The following is a 20000-nucleotide window of genomic DNA, read 5'->3' on the forward strand; positions in this document are numbered from 1 at the left end:
GTTGCATTTCTGTTGCATTTGGCTTGATTGTAAAATATGTCGATTGAGAGGGGGTGTGACGTTCATATGTTCTCAATATTCAGGGTTTTATCGTTCATAGACAAAAATAAAATTCCATTCTGTTTTTAAGGCGGTCTGTCATAACATTTTTAGCATTCAATCAGACTTTATTGTGAGGTTTTGTATTAGTTTTCCTAAAAATAGATATACCGGCCCCCAGACACAGTTTTTTCTCTAAATTTGGTCCCCCGAGTCAAAATAATTGCCCAGACCTGGTCTAGAGTATACAAATGAGTTTTAAGATGGGACTTAAATGCTTCTACTGAGGTAGCATCTCTAACTGTTACCGGGAGGGCATTCCAGAGTACTGGAGCCCGAATAGAAAACGCTCTACAGCCCGCAGACTTTTTTGGGGCTCTGGGAATCACTAATAAGCCGGAGTTCTTTGAACGCAGATTTCTTGCCGGGACATATGGTACAATACAATCAGCGAGATAGGATGGAGCTAGACCGTGTAGTATTTTATACGTAAGTAGTAAAACCTTAAAATCACATCTTAAATCCACAGGAAGCCAGTGCAGGTGAGCCAGTATAGGTATATATGTAGGTATATATGTATATAGGTATATACAGTATAGGCGTAATATGATCAAACTTTCTTCTTCTTGTCAAAAGTCTAGCAGCCGCATTTTGTACCAACTGTAATCTTTTAATGCTAGACATAGGGAGACCCTATTAATGTAATGCAGACAATTCTGCACGTAATGTGGACACTAATGTCTTGTTGTTGTAGACACACATGTTATTAAGAGGCATTAAAATACTCACATGGTGAGGGGTGATGTTTGAAAAAAAAAAGAAAAGAAAAAAAGTTGAATGGGATCTTGGCTCCATTGTCAAATAGGCCCTTACATGTTTTTACTGGCTGACCCCGCTTCCTCTACGGTGCGTGGCCTGTGACTGCTTATCTTGCCTGTGTGTGTGTTTTATTCCTACTACCAGTCTCAGTGGACACACACATTAGCACACGCATTCGTGACAGCTGACATTTACTTGTGTTTTTCAGTTTAAAATTGGTGGGCGAAACTTTTGACTCTCTTTTAAGGTTTGCAACCAGCAAACACGCAAATGGGCCTGAAAATGGACTGGATGATGTCGCCATCTAGCGTCGGTATGCGGGAGTGCGTGGTGTTATTGAGGCACTGTCAGTCATTACCCCTTTAAAAGGAATTAAATAGTTTGCAGAAAACACACATCGATATGGAAAAAAATAAAACTACCCCAATGGTAAGTCGACTTCCTTTTTTCAACATTTTGTCATTAATTACAATATGACTTTTTATGTCATTATTTTGACTTTTTAACTTAAAATTAGGGCAGTACGGTGGAGCAGTGGTTCGGGTCTTTCTGTGTGGAGTTTTTATGTTCTCCTGCGTGGGTTCCATCCGGGTACCCTGGCTTCCTCCCACCTCCACAGACATGCACCTGGGGATAGGTTGATTGGCAGCACGACACGGTCCCAAGTGTGTGAATGTCGTGTGTCTGTTTGTGTTGGCCCTGTGATGAGGTGGCCACTTGTCCAGGGTGTACCTGCAGCTGGGATAGGCTCCAGCACCCCCCTGATCCCAAGAGGGACAAGCGGTATAAAATGGATGGATGGAATCCTTATAATTCAACTTTTATCTCATAATACCGACTTTTTATCTGATATTTTCGACTTTTTATCTCATAATTACAATTTTTCATCTCATAATTTAAATTTCTTGTCTCATAATTACAATTTTCAATCTCAAAATTTTGATTTTTAATCTACTAACTTTGACTTACATAGTCCATATTTATGACTTTTAACTTATAATTATGACTTTTTATCTCACAATTTCAACTTTTTATCTCATAATTACAACTTTCTATCTCAACATTTTGACTTTTAATCGACTAATTTGGATTTTCTTATTTCATAATTATGATATACCTTTTTTCATCTCATAATTTCGACTTTATAATTGCATAGTTACGACTTCTTATCTTATAATTTTGTCTTTTCATCTCATAACTTTTGACTTCCTTATTGTATAATTATGACTTTTTAATCTCATAATTTCGATTTTGCATCGCATAGTTATGACTTTAATCTCATAGTTTTGACCTTTCATTTTACAATTTTCGACTTTCTTATCATTTATCTCATAATTTTAACTTTTAGCGCATAGTTACGACATCTTATCTCATAATTTTGACTTTTCATCTCATGATTTCTACTTTTTATTTCATAATTTTGACCTTTCATTTTATAATTTTCGACTTTCTTATCATTTATCTCATAATTTTGACTTTTTAGCGCATAGTTTCGACTTCTTATCTCATAATTTTGACTTTTCATCTCATAACTTTCGACTTCCTTATTGTATAATTATGACTTTTTATCTCATATTTTTGACTTTCTCATCAGATAATTATGACTTTTTAATCTCATAATTTCGATTTTGTTATCGTATAATTCTGACTTTTTGGCTCATAATTTTAAATTTCTTATCTCATCATTTCGACTTTATATCTCATAATTTAGAATTCTCATCTCTTAATTTTCTACTTTTTTATTGTATAATTATGACTTTTTATCTCATTTTTTTGACTTTCTTATAAATAATTAAGACTTATCTCGTAATTTGGATTTTCTTATCTCATAATTTCAACTATATCTCATAGTTTCGACTTTGTATCCCATAGTTACGACTTTTTAGCTTATAATTTTGACTTTTCATCTCATAATTTTCAACTTTTTTATTGTATAATTATGAATTTTTATCTCATTATTTTGATTTTCTTATCATATAATTATGACTTATCTCATAATTTGGATTTACTTATCTCATAATTTCAACTATATCTTATAGTTTCGACTTTTTATCCCATAGTTACGACTTAATATCTTATAATTTTGACTTCATCTCATAATTTTCGACTTTTTTATTGTATAATTATGAATTTTTATCTCATTATTTTGATTTTATTATCGTATAATTATGACTTATCTCATAATTTGGACTTTCTTTTCTCATAATTTCAACTATATCTCATAGTTTCGACTTTTCATCCCATAGTTACGACTTTATATCTTATAATTTTGACTTTCCATCTCTTAATTTTCGACTTATTGTACAATAATGACTTTGTATCTCACAATTATGACTTTGTTATTGTACAGTAATCATGACTTTCTTATCTGATGATAAATATTTTTCTTTATCCATAATCATGATTTTTTTAATCTTAAAATTATAATTTACCATTGGAGGGTTTTTTTGTTTCTTTGTTTTACCTTTCTTTTAGTGGCGGAAACAGGCTTTTAGAGAGTTGAGTTCTGAGAAATGATAAAGAGTAAATGACAAACTTCAGGAAAAGACAATCAAGGTAGCAATACTCTGACTAAACCGGTTTCAAAATAAAGAATACGTTCAAGAAAACGCAGAACACAGTTCAGTAAACTTCTAATATTATCTGATTTTCAGCAAAATAAATTAGCTTACGTTGAAAAATCAACAAAATGTAATTATGTTACGTTGTTCTACGCGTAAAAAAAACATTCCTACCTTTGTTGTGAAAGGCCAATAACGGAAGTAGAATTCTGACTCCGGCCTTTCCATCATTAGTAGGAACTTTCCCTTAATTCCTTCACAACAAAATGGATTGGGACCAAGGCGGTGGCGTAAGTAGGTTTTATATTTTCAACAAACTCCCGCCTGTGTCGGGGGACGGCGCTGGTTTTATCTTGACATATTTGGATTTATTGTCGCGTTGACAAGGCAGTTTGTCGGTAAGTTGCTAGAAGGCGGAAGAAGCTGAGACGCAACTGTCAAGACTGTTAGCATGAGCGTGCTAGCCTGTTGGTGTTAGCAGCTGCTAGTAAACAATACTAGCCAGTAAAAAATACTAGCCAGTAAACATGCCAGCTAGCGTCGTGTTCATGTTTGCATCATTCCTGACCCCGATTGGGACCGCTGATTGTCCGCTGTAATTGACGGCTTCGGTTCGAATTTGGGTGAGTGACAGCGGAAGGTGCGCGCATCAGTAGCTTCCGCATACTTAAAGTTCAAGTTAAAGTACCAATGATTGTCACACACACACTAGTTGTGGCCAAATTATTCTCTGCATTTGACCCATCACCCTTGATCACCCACCTGGGAGGTGAGGGGAGCAGTGAGCAGCAGCGGCGGCCGCGCCCGGGAATCATTTTTGGTGATTCAACCCCCAATTCCAAGCCAAGCAGGGAGGTAATTGGTCCCTCTACCTCCATGTGTTGTCCGATCCAGTGTTTTGCAACCTTTTCTGAGCCAAGGCACATTATTTTCATTGAAAAAAAATCCCCAGGCACACAACCAGCAGAAAAAAGATTTGTTTTTAACTCAGCAGTCGATATTGACAGTAAAAAGTCGTCGCCGCAATTGTTGGATATTACTTTAAACCATAACCAAGCATGCATCACTATAGCTCTTGTCTCTAAGTAGGTTTACTGTCACCACCTGTCACATCACGCCATGACTTATTTGGAGTTTTTTTTGCTGTTTTCCTGTGTGTAGTGTTTTAGTTCTTGTCCTGCGCTCCTCTTTTGGTGTTTTTTTCCTGTTTTGTTGGTATTTTCCTGTTGCAGTTTCATGTGTTCCTTGAGCGCTATTCTCCACACCTGCTTTGTTTTCGCAATCCAGACTATTTAATTTGTGCGGACGCTTTCCTTCTTTGTGGGGACATTGTTGTCATGTCATGTACGGATTTACTTTGTGGACGCCGTCTCCGCTCCACACGCTGTAAGTCTTTGCTGTCGTCCAGCATTTGGTGTTTTGTTTACTTTGCAGCCAGTTCAGTTTTAGTTTCGTTTTGCATAGCCATCCCTAAGCTTCAATGCCTTTTCTTAGCGGCACTCGCCTTTTGTTTATTTTTGGTTTAAGCATAAGATACCTTTATTACCTACACACTGCTTCCCGCTGTCGTCTGCATAATGTGATCATGACACGACGTGTTCCCGACATCTAGAAAGCAATTAGCTACTTGCTGCCACCTACTGATATGGAAGAGTATAACATTGTTACTCTGCCACATTATTTACGGATTATAATTTACTTGTGTGCAAAAAATATTTTTAACCCAATTAGGTGAAGTTACATAATCTCCCACGGCACACCAGACTGTATTTCACGACACACTAGTGTGCCGCGGCACAGTGGTTGAAAAACACTGCTCTACCTCCATGTGTTGTCCAGTCCACTGTTTTGGGCACATGTTTTTCATTGAAAAAAATGCAGAGGCACACCACCATCAGAAAACATTTTAAAAAATGAATCTCAGCAGTCGATATTGACAGTAAAAAGTCGTCGTCGCAATTGTTGGATATGAATTCAAACCATAACCAAGCACGCATCACTATAGCTCTTGTCTCTAAGTAGGTGTACTGTCACAACCTGTCACATCACGCCCTGACTTATTTTGAGTTTTTTTGCTTTTTTCCTGTGTGTAGTGTTTTAGTTCTTGTCCTGCGCTCCTATTTTGGTGTTTTCCTGTGTGTAGTGTTTTAGTCCTTGTCTCGCGCTCCTATTTTGTTGTTTATTGTCATGTCATGTACGGATGTACTTTTGTGGACGCCGTCTGCTCCACACGCTGTAAGTCTTTGTTGTCGTCCAGCATTCTGTTTTTGTTTACTTTGCAGCCAGTTCAGTTTTAGCTCCGTTTTGCATAGAGACTGAGACCCCTTGCATGAGACTCCTCAGAAAGAACCACCCGTCACAAAAACTGCTTGTGTCTTTCTATCGCTGCTAAATGCAGCGATAGAAAGGGACGGTATAGCTCGGTTGGTAGAGTTGCCAGCAACTTGTGGGTTCCAGGTTCGATCCCCTCTTCTGCCATCCTCGTCACTGCCGTTGTGTGTTTGGGCAAGACGCTTTACCCACCTGCTCCCAGTGCCACCCACAATGGTTTAAAAATGTAACTTAGATATTGGGTTTCACTATATAAAGCGCTTTGAGTCACTAGAGAAAAGCGCTATATAAATATAATCCACTTCACTTCACTCAATAGAGAGTGTGGTGACATACTGCATGTGTGTATGGTATGCCGGCTGCACAGCGGCAGAGAGAAAGGCACTTCAGAGGGTCATAAAAACTGCCATGAAGGTCACTGGCTGCTCTCTCCCCATCCCTAGATGAACCGTACAGTGCCAGGTGCCTCAAAAAGGCCCAAAACATCATAAGGGACCCATCTCACCCCGGACATAAACTTTTTGAACTGCTGCCCTCGGGCAGGAGATACAGGATAATAAAATGCAAACAGATTTAAGAACACTTTTTACCCGATAGCATTTATATGTATTTGTAAATTGAGACAACATTGGTGTCTAACGTTGGATCCACGCTGTCTGTTGGGAAAAGACCAAATTTCAATGGTCAAATCAATGTCACAACCAGACATTGAATAAACGCTGTCAGAAAGCACGTTGTTTCAACGTTGTATTTGTGTTGTAAAATATTGGTTGGAAAATGACCAAAATTCAATGGTCAAGTCAACGTCAGAACCCAACATTGGTTAAACGTTGTTTAAAAAGCGTGGCTTCTGGGGTTCCTGTCGCTGTCCGGCTTGGCTGCGTGGGGGCGGTGGCCCCTGGTTCCCTGGGCACCACACCTACTGTTTGTGGGATGGGTTCTCGGGGAGGCTGGGGCCGTACTCTGGCTCCCGCACACACTGGGAGTCAAATGTATTGTACATGCAAATTCACATATACTCACACACATACATACAGACATACATAGGTACCTACGCTCCCACATACATATACAAATAAATACAGTACATATTTACACACTCAAAGTTCGTACATCCACACGCACATTCATTATACAAACATACTGTATACACATACTGTACATATACATTCACTGTAAAAACATACATATACACATACTGTACATATACATTCACTGTACAAACACACACATACACATACTACACAAACATTCACTGTACAAACACACACATACATATACTGTACATATACATTCACTGTACAAACACACATTTACACATACTGTACATATACATTCACTGTTCAAACACACATACTGTATACACATACTGTACATATACATTCGCTGTACACACATATACACATACTGTACATATACATTCACTGTACAAGCACACATACACATACTGTACATATACAAGTACATATGCACACATACACTCATGCACATAATCACGTTTCATCAAACATATATTAACGTTGTTGCCCTAGGGTAAACTGGGTATAACACATGGCACACTGACAAAGCTTAACCTATTGTTACTATAACAATCTACAAGGTTAAGGTTGCTTCTCTTTCTTCCCCTCCATTTTTCTGCATTCTTTCGTATCTCAAGTTATCATTACGTATATGTATTGTTGCATTTGAACAATTGTATTGTTGATAATAAAGGTAAAGTACTGGTATTGTTTATTATCAATAGCACTATTTCTATTGTTATTCATATTGCTCCATTTTTAGTGTAATAATGCTCATTGTCATTTCTGTATTTTTATTTTTTTTTAAATTTTCGCTAACTGCTTATTTGCTATTACTTTTACCATCATATTTGTACATGTCGTATTTGCTGTTGTTGTTGTTGTTGTTGTGTTTGCTGTTGTTGTTTTTGTCTCTCTGTCTAATCCCCCTCTTGTCCCCACAATTCCCCCCTCTGTCTTCCTTTTTCTCTCTTTCTATCCCCTCCTGCTCCGGCCCGGCTGCACCAAATGATAATATAAATACATTTAATAAAGTCAAAATACAAGTAAGGCAACAAGAGAAGTATCCTACACTTCTCTTTTGTAAAGTAAATCTGAACAGCCGATATGGGCATCTACATCTGCTATATGATTTGCCCGAGAAGCTGGGCAGGACAAGGAAAAAAAAAAAATAAATAAAAAGCGTGTTGTTTTAACGTTAGGTTTGAGTTGCTCAACGTCAGGACAAGAGATGTCCGATAATATCGGACTGCCGATATTATCGGCCGATAAATGCTTTAAAATGTAATATCGGAAATTATCGGTATCGGTTTCAAAAAGTAAAATTTATGACTTTTTAAAACGCCGCTGTACGGAGTGGTACACGGACGTAGGGAGAAGTACAGAGCACCAATTAACCTTAAAGGCACTGCCTTTGCGTGCCGGCCCAATCACACAATATCTACGGCTTTTCACACACACAAGTGAATGCAAGTCATACTTTGTCAACAGCCATACAGGTCACACTGAGGGTATAACTTTAACACTGTTACAAATATGCGCCACACTGTGAACCCACACCAAACAAGAATGACAAACACATTTCGGGAGAACATCCGCACCGTAACACAACATAAACACAACAGAACAAATACCCAGAACCCCTTGCAGCACTAACTCTTCCGGGACGCTACAATATACACACCCCGCTATCCCCCCCCCACCTAAACCCGGCCCTCCCTCCAACCCCGCCTACCTCAACCTCCTCATGCTCTCTCAGGGAGAGCATGTCTCAAATTCCAAGCTGCTGTTTTGATGCATGTTAAAAAAAATAATGCACTTTGTGACTTCAATGTAACAAGGTTTTCCAAAATAAATCAACTCAAGTTATGGAAAAGAATGCCAACATGGGACTGCCGTATTTATAATTTTTTTCTATAACTTGAGTTGATTTATTTTGGAAAACCTCGTTACATTGTTTAATGCATCCAGCGGGGTATCACAACAAAATTAGGCATAATAATGTGTTAATTCCACGACTGTATATATATTTATATCGGAATCTGTAATTAAGAGTTAGACAATATCGGAATATCGGATACAGGCAAAAAAGCCATTATCGGACATCTCTAGTCAGGACCTAATTTAACAAGTTCTCAACGTTGTTTTAATGTTTTGTGCCTGCTGGGTTATTTCCTGAGGTCTGTAAACAATAACAAAATAGTATTATATGATAATAAAATATATCGACCATTAACGATAGTATACGTGGTATCGTTACTGTTGATGTTTGTATTGATTCACAGCCCCCCGCCCCAATCCTCTGATAGAACCATAGTTTAGAAATATTTCTTGTGGCTATTGCAAAGAATCAGTTCTAGTCCATTTGCACTGATTTGTCCGTTTGTACTTGCAGGATCAAAGTTGCCACCATGGACATTCCACTCATTCACACAGCCACGGCCCCAGAGCAGCGGCGTTCGGTGGCATGGTGCTCCCGTTTATGCCCACTTCTCACGGACATTTTGGTAAAGACGCCAATGAGTCGCCGGACCTCAGTCTCCAGCCGAAGAAACGATCATTCCTCGATGACAGCAGCAGTTGGGACATAGTGAAGGCAACACAGTAAGGCATTTGTAACACAGTATATTGTTCTTTCTTGCAAATAACTAGTTTGTTGCTTATATATTAAGGGTGGAACAGTTCACAAAATCCACGATTAGGATCTTATTGTGGTTTTGTGATACGTGTTTTTGGTTCGGTTGTGCATTGTTCTTTTACCAAATATGCCAATAATCAACCATTACTATTTGTTGGCTCCTAAAGCTCTGGACCGTTGAATTAGTGTAAGCAAAAAATGTACCATTACTATCTTTATAATAACATGGTATTAAATGAAGCACAAGCTTTATCAGCATCAGAGGTTTTTTTTGTTTGAATCAAAACAAAAACAATGTAAACATAGGAATATTATATGTGAGTTTTTGCCATGTCTGAGTTTTTACATTTTAAATGACAGAAGTATCTAAAGTAATTAGTTGTAGCCGTGCATATCATTGAGATTAGAGATGTCCGATAATGGCTTTTTTGCCGATATCCAATATTCCGATATAGTCCAACTCTTAATTACCGATTCCGATATCAACCGATACCGATAGATACAGTCGTGGAATTAACACATTATTATTCCTAATTTTATTGTGATGCCCCGCTGGATGCATTAAACAATGTAACAAGGTTTTCCAAAATAAATCAACTCAAGTTATGGAAAACAATGCCAACATGGTACTGCCATATTTATTATTGAAGTCACAAAGTGCATTATTTTTTTTAACATGCCTCAAAACAGCAGCTTGGAATTTGGGACATGCTCTCCCTGAGAGAGCATGAGGAGGTTGAGGTGGGCGGGGGTTGAGGTTGGGGAGGTAGCGGGGATGTATATTGTAGTGTCCCGGAAGAGTTAGTGCTGCAAGGGGTTCTGGGTATTTGTTCTGTTGTGTTTATGTTGTGTTACGGTGCAGATGTTCTCCCGAAATGTGTTTGTCATTCTTGTTTGGTGTGGGTTCACAGTGTGGCGCATATCGGTAACAGTGTTAAAGTTGTTTATACGTCCACCCTCAGTGTGACACTTGTGTGTGTGTGAAAAGCCGTAGATATTGTGTGATTGGGCCGGCACGCAAAGGCAGTGCCTTTAAGGTTTATTGGCGCTCTGTACTTCTCCCTACGTCCGTGTATTTATTTATGCCAAAATTGTTCTTTGATTGCATTAAGAAATGTATGTTTAATGTATCCTAAGATTTACTGTTAAAATAAAGCCAATAATGACATTTTTTGTGGACCCCTGTATTTGAAAAGTGTCTCAAGGTACCGGTACCAAAATATATAGATATATAAAATAATATCGGAACAACACTGCATCATGATTATTCCAGGGTCAGTCAGTGTGTTTCTATCGACAAACTGCAAAAGTGCATTAGCTTAAGATAGTGATCAGCTCGGTCAAAAAGTATGAGGAAGGTTGTCTGCAGAGCGGCCACACCTTTTGCCATTCCTGCTCAACTAATCCTTCATTGAAATATGTTTGCAGTGCTGTGTTTAAAACATTGGGTTTCTTGCTACTGTGAACATAAGATCATTGTGGATTGTGTTTTTGTTATGGAGTTGATGTGTTGTTTTAAAAACTAAATGTTGACATTTGAGCCTTCTTCTGGAAAGTTTGCTGATTTTTTCTCTTATTGTGTGTGCGCAGGTTCGGTATCTTGGATCGCTGTAAAGAGCTGGTGGAATCAGGATATGATGTCAAGCAGCTGGACAAGGAGAACGTGTCGCTTTTACACTGGGCCTCCATCAATAATCGCTTGGAGCTGGTCAAGTACGAGGACGGGCTGTAGTGTCGGTCTCTGTCTAGCTGGCATGTGATTTTAAAGACTTTAATCACGTTTTAGAATCAACGATTCAAGCAGTGATGCATTTAGGGCTGGGCGATATGGCCTTTTTTTAATATCTCGATATTTTTAGGCTATGTCACGATACACGATATATATCTTGATATTTTTGCCTTAGCCTTGAATGAACACTTGATGCATATAATCACAGCAGTATGATGATTCTATGTGTCTACATTAAAACATTCTTCTTCATACTGCATTAAATATGCTCATTTTAAACTTTCATGCAGAGAGGGAAATCACAACTAAGTCAATTGACCAAAACTGTATTTATTAAACAGTTATTAAGCAGTGGCACAAACATTCATGTCATTTCAAAACAGAAAGTGTGAGACACATTTTAAAACAAGCTATTAGTGCACTTTTGTGCATGATGTCACTAAGATGACATATCAAAACAACACTAAATTAAAGTGCACTTTTTGTACAGAACGCCACTACAATAGTTTAAAACAAATAAAGTGCACTTTTGTGCATGATGTCACACAAGATATTTCAACAACTGTCAAATAAAAATGAGCTGCATAATAGTCAATCAAATAGTGTATGTCCTTCGCTATGTGGTAGGTTCCTGCGGACGTTATCTCCTTCTGTTGTTGACTATTTGTTTCATACGGTGTTGATGTGGAAATGGTGGCTTGGGCATTTTGTTGGTGTGGCACCGAACGCGATGTTGACATGCGGAGTTTCATACACTCTTCATTCTCTAGCAGGTGACTTTTCAAATGATGCTACATATTAGCAGTAATGCTACTTTTTGTAGCAACGCTTTTGCCCCACATTTGACAAATTACGGTTGTCTGTTCGACATCTTCCCGCTTCAAGCCAAACCACCGCCAGACGATAGATTTCTTGGAAATTAATTTTTCCTTCATTTGTTACCAGATTCGCACTATCTTTCTCTCGTATTACCACTCGCACCACAGCTAACGTTACCCATGCCGCTACCTCTCTGCTCCGCGAGGGCATATACGTATGTGACGTATGTAAGAAGGTGCGCTTGTTTTATGTCTCTGTGAGAAGGAGAGACAAGAAAGAGTGAGAAACGCCTGTAGTGTAATGCCCGCAGCTAAAAGGAACTGCGTGAGAACGTACACTCGAATATCACGATATAGTCATTTTCTATACCGCACAGAGACAAACCCGCGATATATCGAGTATATCGATTTATCGCCCAGCCTTAGATGCATTCTTAATTTGTAGACGATGCTGCTGCAGGGACATTGTGGGACACATGGAGGACACCTTGTTACCGCATATTTTTTTGTGTTTTTTGCTAGCTATTACATTTCTAAAGGGGCGATCGTTGACCAGCTGGGAGGAGATCTGAACTCTACACCTCTTCATTGGGCCATCAGGTGAGAACACTGATTGAATATTGAGTTTTCTTTGCCAATAACCGTTGAAATATTTTATCGTCCTTTGCAGGAAATAACATACTGCCCAGTTAGTAAGTTTGTCTCTAATTCCTTCCATATAACACAGTATGTGGATTTTTTTTTCCTGAGCAGACAGGGCCACCTCCTCATGGTCATCCAGCTGATAAGGTATGGAGCAGATCCCTCCATCGCAGACGGAGAAGGTTATCGGGCTCTTCACCTCGCCATCCTCTTCCAGCACATGGCCATCGCAGCATATCTTATAGCCAAGGGACAGGTCAGAGTCCCTACAACTTGTTCATACTGACACTCTCGTCTTGATATGTTACTGTTTGGTCTGCATCTTCTTTGGATTTACGGACATCTCTGTAGCGTTAGTCGTGACTTACCTGCCATTCACCTTCCAGGAAGTAGATGGACCCGACTGCAATGGACAGACGCCACTGATGTTGGCAGCCCAGAAAATCATTGGGTAAGCTTACTGATGTAATTTACTCCTTTCAGAGTGGGAATACAATGGAATATAAAAAAAGACCATCTGTTTTAGTCAAAAATTTAAACAAACATGTTTTTTCGTTGTGACATTATTGTAATATTATACAAAAGTGTGTTTAATGCTGCAATCCATTGTTGTGTGCATTAAGCCGAAGAATGCTTTTTTATTTATGTATTTATTTTTTCATCTTGATTTTCCAATTCAATGTTGTCTGTCTATCTGTGTTGGCCCTGTGATGAGGTGGCGACCTGTAGAAAATGGATGGATGGATGGATTTTCCAATTTAGATATTGTCTTCAGGCGTGGGCACAGAAAGACCTCTAGTGGTGCTTTAAGGGGAACTGCACTTTTTTCTTTAAATTTTTGCCTATCAATCACAATCCTTATGGAATAACTTGTTTTTCTTTTTTTAATGCATTTTAACTTGTAAATAAATGCCAGCTAAAGTCAGCTAACAATGGGTTTTGTTCTTTTCTGCTCAAAAAAACTTTTAAAAACATCCATCAATGTTATATTTTCATCTGGTAAAGATATATGTAATGTAGTAACAGGCACATTTCTAACAACATGTAATATTGATGTATTTTGCTCATTTTAAGCATATGGCGGTGCCTTGATATCACAGACAAATCATATTGTTTGCCATTTTCTTCAACAACAACACTACTAACCATGGCAGACATCTTAAGGGAAAACAAAGACTACTTCGGAACAAATTATGATCCAGAACCTTATATTTTTGAGCCTGAATTTACAGAGAATGAGCTACAAGTTTTATAAGTTGAGAGATGAGCAGATCCAGCAAGTAGCAGTATTGCAACGTGCTCTAAACAAGATATATAAACTATGAACATAATAAAAAAATCACTTACTGTACAATGTCTCCTCTCACTGAAATGCTGACTTATGGGATGTTTATCTCTTCCCATTTAGATGAAAAGGTTGTCCTAATTTTCGCGCATTTAAAAAAATGAATAAAACAAAGCGTCTTATCTTGTCTTTCTCACCTTTTCCAAATCACACCCCTCTGTATGCAGAGTAAAACTATGGAACAAACTGGACTTACAACACAAGCAATGCCAAACTATTAACCAATTTAAACTATTATACAAACATGGGGTCTGGTTCAAATAGAGATGAGGGTCTTTAATTTGACCTGCTGTTGTACTCTGTCTCAAAGTGTTAACATGTGCTCAATGTTTCCTTACCATTATTGCTATGTTGTCTATTACCATTATTGCTATGTTGTCTATTACCATTGTTGGCATGTTGTCTTTACCATTGTTGGTATATTCATTATTCCTACATTGTTGATACAAATTATTGTTACAGTGTAATAATTATTGTTACCTGTGGTAATGCCACTATGATACAACATCTGTATTGTAATCCTTGAACAAAGTAACAGTGAAACTCATGTGAATAATCACTGAATGGAGAACTGGGGGTGGGATTAAAGAAGTTATTTTCTTCCCACTCCCTTTCAGTTTAAACTGGACAATCATGCATTACATACTATACATTACCTTTTGCACTATATTAATTTATATTATTATGTGTTGTCAACTTTGTACTTTTTTATGTCATTACCTGAAATAAAAAAAATTAATGAATGAATGAAAGTGACATAGTTGACCAACTTCTCGGTTTATGTCCACATCCTTGTACTATCCAGGTGAGAAGCAAAATGTATAATCTAGATTGAACTTTTACAACTCCGAGGCGATGCAGCAGCTCACCAGCGTAGTACAGTTTGTCAATATAGCAGCATAAGCTAGTTAGCTCTCTTGGATCATGGCGCTGCTTAAAGTAGTTCCACTATGTTAGCGCTTATAAAAACAATATCACTAATACTTGAAAAATATTCAAGTCACGAGTTGTAAATGGAGTAATGTTGGTGGTTTGTGGATGTTTTTTAGGGCTTTATGGGCATTGTTAGCCACTTCGTATTTGCCGTACAATGCAAATTATAACGCATAAAAAAGAAAGACACGTGTTCTTGTCTTACATAGGATAATGATGCATTTAAATTCCCTTTTAATTAAGCACTTGCCCTTTTTCCCTATATCGGAAAAGTGCTCTTTCTGCTGGAGCCCAATTTATTATTTTTAGAAAATTATTTAGGAATAAAAATTACTCTCTCTCATCAATTCTCCTTAAATATGTTGTGATATCTGACAAATTCTCTTGAACAATTTCCTCCCCGATCTGCTGGCAAACTGCCCCCCCCCCCCTGCCCCTAAACAATGTTTGTGCAATCCCCTGAGGTCCTTAAGTGCTCAATTAAGCACAACATTATGTCACTACTGGTCCAACATTTTGTGAAAATACAAAAATAAAAACTCAAAGCCTGGACCAGCTGTTTACTGATGTTTGTCATGTTTAGCTATATTTAATGGGAGAAACAATAAGCCAGACAGGCAGAGATTTTAAAGTTTTACTGTTATACCAATAGACATGTGCACTCATTTTATTTGTGTTTAATATAACACCAACTGAGAAAAATAAATAAACGTGTGTGTGCTGTATTTTTAGGCCTATTGAGAATTTGTTAGCCATTCTTGATTATTATGCACAGCTACATTGATTTGTCTCTTTTACAAAATTATTAAAAAGCATATATCATGGAAGACATGACCGGTGAGGCTGTGCAAGTGTATGTTGGTACACCTCACTATCGTAAACCTTGAGCGTCAGCTAGTAGTCAGGAGATTGAGGACATACCGTTTTATTTTTATTTCTTGTTGCTAAAAAGGTCAGGGTGTCCTTAGCATTATAATAGTCAGCTGGTTCTACAAGCTTCTTACCAAGAGATGTCTGATAGTAAAACAATCTTGTTTTTCCTGTGGCAGGCCTGAGCCGACTAACTTCTTGATCAAAAACAACGCTTCTGTCAGCGCTGTGGACAAGGTGAACAGGAACACGCCCCTCCACTGTGCGGTTCTGGCGGGAAACGTCGACGCCGCTCATGTCCTGCTGGAGGCCGCAGCCAGCTTGGATCAAGAAAACATCAATGTGAGTCTGTCAGAAGCGACACGCAAAAGTGATGCTGGAACAGTTATTTGATGTGCACACAATTCAACATTGCAGTCGTAATCACAATATTTATTGTATCTGCTTGTTTTTCAAGATGGTCCAATAATTACCGTATTTTTCGGAGTATAAGTCTCTCGCACCGGCCAAAAATGCATAATAAAGAAGGAAAAAAACATATTTAGGTCGCACTGGAGTATAAGTCGCATTTTTGGGGGAAATGTATTTGATAAAACCCAACACCAAGAATAGACATTTGAAAGGCAATTTAAAATAAATAAAGAATAGTGAACAACAGGCTGAATAAGTGTACGTTATATGAGGCATAAATAACCAACTGAGAATGTGCCTGGTATGTTAACGTAACATATTATGGTAAGAGTCATTCAAATAACTATAACATATAGAACATGCTATACGTTTATCAAACAATCTGTCACTCCTAATCACTAAATCCCATGAAATCTTATACATGTAGTCTCTTACGTGAATGAGCTAAATAATATTATTTGATATTTTACGGTAATGTGTTAATAATTTCACACATAAGTCGCTCCTGAGTATAAATCGCACCCCCGGCCAAACTATGAAAAAAACTGTGACTTATAGTCAAAAAATACGGTAGCTGCTGCAAGAGTTTGTGTAACAAATGATGCCTGATTGATTCAGATGTGTTTTGTTTTTGTTTGGACACACAAAAACAATTTAATTAACAATGTAAAGCAAGTGAATGAATGTTTGTAACTGAATACATTTACATATGCATAAAAATGTGTTTTCTTTTTTATAAATTTTTTTTATTAATTAAGTAACTTTTACAACGCATACAAATATCATTTGTTTTCAAAACAGTTACAAAAAAGTGGAACCCCAAAAATTTACTGTGGGACCCCATTTTTATGACTTGATGGGGTCACTGGTACCCCATTTTGAAAATTCCTAGCGCCAACACTGCGGGCCAGTTCTAATACTAATCAAACAGTGTTTCCCACACATTCATTTATTTGTGGCGGCCCGCCACGAAAGAATTACGTCCGCCACAAATGTTTTTTTTATTTTTTATTTTTTTATTTTTATTTTTTTTATTTTTTGTCCTTTCCAGCTTCTCAGGCAAATCATATAGTTGATGTAGATGCCCATATAGGCTGTTCAGATTTACTTTACAAAAGAGAAGTGTAGGATACTTCTCTTGTTGCCTTATTTGTATTTGACCACTACTGTTTTCTGTTTATTTGTTACTGACTGTGGCAGGACACCTCTGCCTCTGTTTCACTTTATGTTGCTGGTAAATAATATGGTTGTAGTAGTAGGCTAAAGTTAAATTATTTAGTATGCACTAATTAAAGGGGCAGAGCTTTAAGAGACATTTTAGCTTTTATATTTTATAAGATATATTTTTTGTAAGAACCACAATTAATAAATATATTTCAGTGAATAACTTATTGTTCAAATCTGTGTATAAATATGTACATAAAGTGTTGTAATTATATTGTAAAATGGATGGATGGATGGATGGACGTTTAAAACAAAACTGTTATTATTAATTAGTAAGTATACATTTTTTTAGCCTTTTTAGAGAAAATCATATCATTGTAGTAAATTATGCAAATTACTCGATGATGTCATGGTGACCACGCCCATAGCCACGCCCCCACCACCACAGGTATCTTGGCAGTTTATGGGAAACACTGTCAAATATCATCCCGGGGGCCATAGATAATTAATTCGCGGGCCGGATCTGTCCCGCAGGCCTTAACTTTGACATCACTGCCTTAGACAAATGTACAAATATGCAGAGATCGTGTATATTTGTTATGATCTAAATTGGTTGCAATCTTAACAAATGCAGCACTATTTCTGTGAACCTTTTTTTCTCTGAAATTATATTGACGACTATCCAAATTACAGTTATTAGATGAATGTTTCAAAATTCTTGTATAAATAATTTTTTGCAGCATTTTAGAAAATGTTGGTAACACAGAAATAGGCCAATAAAGTGAAAGCACAATGTTTGTGAATACAGTAGATGTCAGGTTAAAGGTCAATCATATCGACAATGGGCTCATGGTTGTATTCCCCTCAGGGTCACACACCACTCGACCTGGCACACCAGGTGCACAGCCCCCTGCTCGTCTACGTGCTCAACCAAGTCAAACAGGAGAGGATTCGCTCCAGCTCACCGTGCTCACGGATTGTCAACAAATACAAAGTATGCACTCGCATCTTTCACACATGTCACTGCCCTGTCTTCCACAGACATCTTACCAGTTGCTGGTTTTGTGCTTGTGTTTTTGTTTGTTTAAGGTATTTTTGCAATTTTTGCTCTTTACTGCCATGTTTGGCTGTGTTGCTGCCATATTGGATTTGAACTCAGACTCCTGGTTGCTCAAATCGATCCTGCTAGCATGCACGTTTGGAGCAGTCAGTTTGGCCATCAGGTTTGCATCCATTCTATCTTGACTGTTTGCAGTTAAACAACCTGTTTTTCAAACACTGGGCAATTAATCGAATTGTAATTTATTCATTTTGATTTCGGCTTTCCACGATCATAAGAATGTTATCATCGAAAAAAGCAATTAATGGACCACGTAACGTGCATACAAATTCCTGAGCTTGTATCGGTGAAACGGATAATGAGCAAAAATAAAATAACAAAGTAAAACCATTAAAAGAATAAAATAAAACCATGTCTACTCGAAGTTTTGGATGTAACCATGGTTGCTACTTTTTATTTGACACATCGCTAGTATGCCTAATCAATAATCACAAAACTTAATAAAAAAATAAGGCATTTCCGACTTCACGTAATCGCGGACCGAATAACAGAATTTCCCAATAAAACAGAATCCGACTGTTAAATGTGGAATATCAGGGAAATTGACAAAGATGTGAGCAAAAATATTGCCATTGTGAGGGGAAGGGAAAATACCGCTCATTCATCCCCGAAAACACGTCCTGAACTGAACAATGTGAAGACGGCCACTTAAAACAGCGACTAAACTACAAAGCTAAAGCTAGCAAAAAAACAATCCCTACACCCGCAACACGTCTTATCTGCCTGTGTTGTTGTGAACGACATCATCAATATAAGATCAATGTACAAACCGGACAAATTGCAACTTGAGAGACTATCTCTTTTTTTTTTTTAAACAGCCTCAGGCCCTTCACAATAACAGCACTGTGCGCAACATCCGGTCTGGCTGCGCTAACAAAATAAAGGTTTAAAAAAAAAAAACCTTACACAAGCATAATGTCCTTAAAGCACTTATTGATGCATTTACACAATTATGTTTTGACCTAAAATACTGGTAAAAAATTGTCCAAAGATGCATTTAATTAACATACATGTTATAACATTTTATTCGATACCAAAAGCAAATACTCTGTGGTGCTAAAACAAGTGTTAAAGGTAAAAAACGGAATTTAAAAAATGTTTAAAGCAAAAATAGAATTGTAGTTTTTCATATTGCTATTATTTAAATGTGTTGTTACTTTTTTATTTTTTACTATTCAATATTTTGTTACTGATTTATATCCAATTGTTTTTAAAATTGTATTTAAAGTTGAGATTTGGTGGTATAATAAATACTAATGATTTTTTAAATAAGTGAATAATTGTGTTATTAATTGTGATAATCGTGATTAATATTTTTGCCATAATCGTCCAGCACTACTATTTACAGTTACATACAAAACTATTTATAGATGCATATTAAACTGTGTGTAGTTACCTAGAAAGGGGGGGAGGGCAGTCCCATTCAAATGGTTTGACCTCTCTATGTGAAACTAAATCTTTGTGCCTAAACAGGATTTTCCCCAGGGCTACGTTTCAGTCCCTTCTACCATCTACAACTCTCATGGCCTCTATTTTCTGGATGTTCGTCACCTGGGGCCTC

General features: G+C 37.5%; 1 protein-coding gene across 3 annotated transcripts in view; it reads left to right on the plus strand.

The window, feature by feature from the left end:
* zdhhc13 (zinc finger DHHC-type palmitoyltransferase 13) overlaps positions 1 to 20000 on the plus strand; it is a 53112-nt gene that overhangs the window by 22175 nt on the left and 10937 nt on the right. The window contains exons 1-10 of one of the 3 annotated variants that reach the window (XM_062033439.1): positions 3614 to 3709; positions 9165 to 9373; positions 10998 to 11120; positions 12477 to 12554; positions 12708 to 12852; positions 12983 to 13047; positions 15924 to 16086; positions 18188 to 18313; positions 18409 to 18542; positions 19913 to 20000. The exon at positions 19913 to 20000 is cut by the window's right edge and continues 13 nt beyond it. In XM_062033439.1, coding sequence (XP_061889423.1) covers positions 3686 to 3709; positions 9165 to 9373; positions 10998 to 11120; positions 12477 to 12554; positions 12708 to 12852; positions 12983 to 13047; positions 15924 to 16086; positions 18188 to 18313; positions 18409 to 18542; positions 19913 to 20000 — 1155 coding nt within the window. In that variant the 5' untranslated portion in view covers positions 3614 to 3685. Of the gene's footprint in view, positions 1 to 3613; positions 3818 to 9164; positions 9374 to 10997; positions 11121 to 12476; positions 12555 to 12707; positions 12853 to 12982; positions 13048 to 15923; positions 16087 to 18187; positions 18314 to 18408; positions 18543 to 19912 lie in introns of those variants that run through there. The other 2 variants (XM_062033457.1, XM_062033446.1) reach the window with 2 other exon arrangements.

The sequence above is a fragment of the Entelurus aequoreus genome, linkage group LG02 (genome assembly GCF_033978785.1).
Source record: "Entelurus aequoreus isolate RoL-2023_Sb linkage group LG02, RoL_Eaeq_v1.1, whole genome shotgun sequence".
In the NCBI taxonomy this organism is placed as follows: domain Eukaryota; kingdom Metazoa; phylum Chordata; class Actinopteri; order Syngnathiformes; family Syngnathidae; genus Entelurus; species Entelurus aequoreus.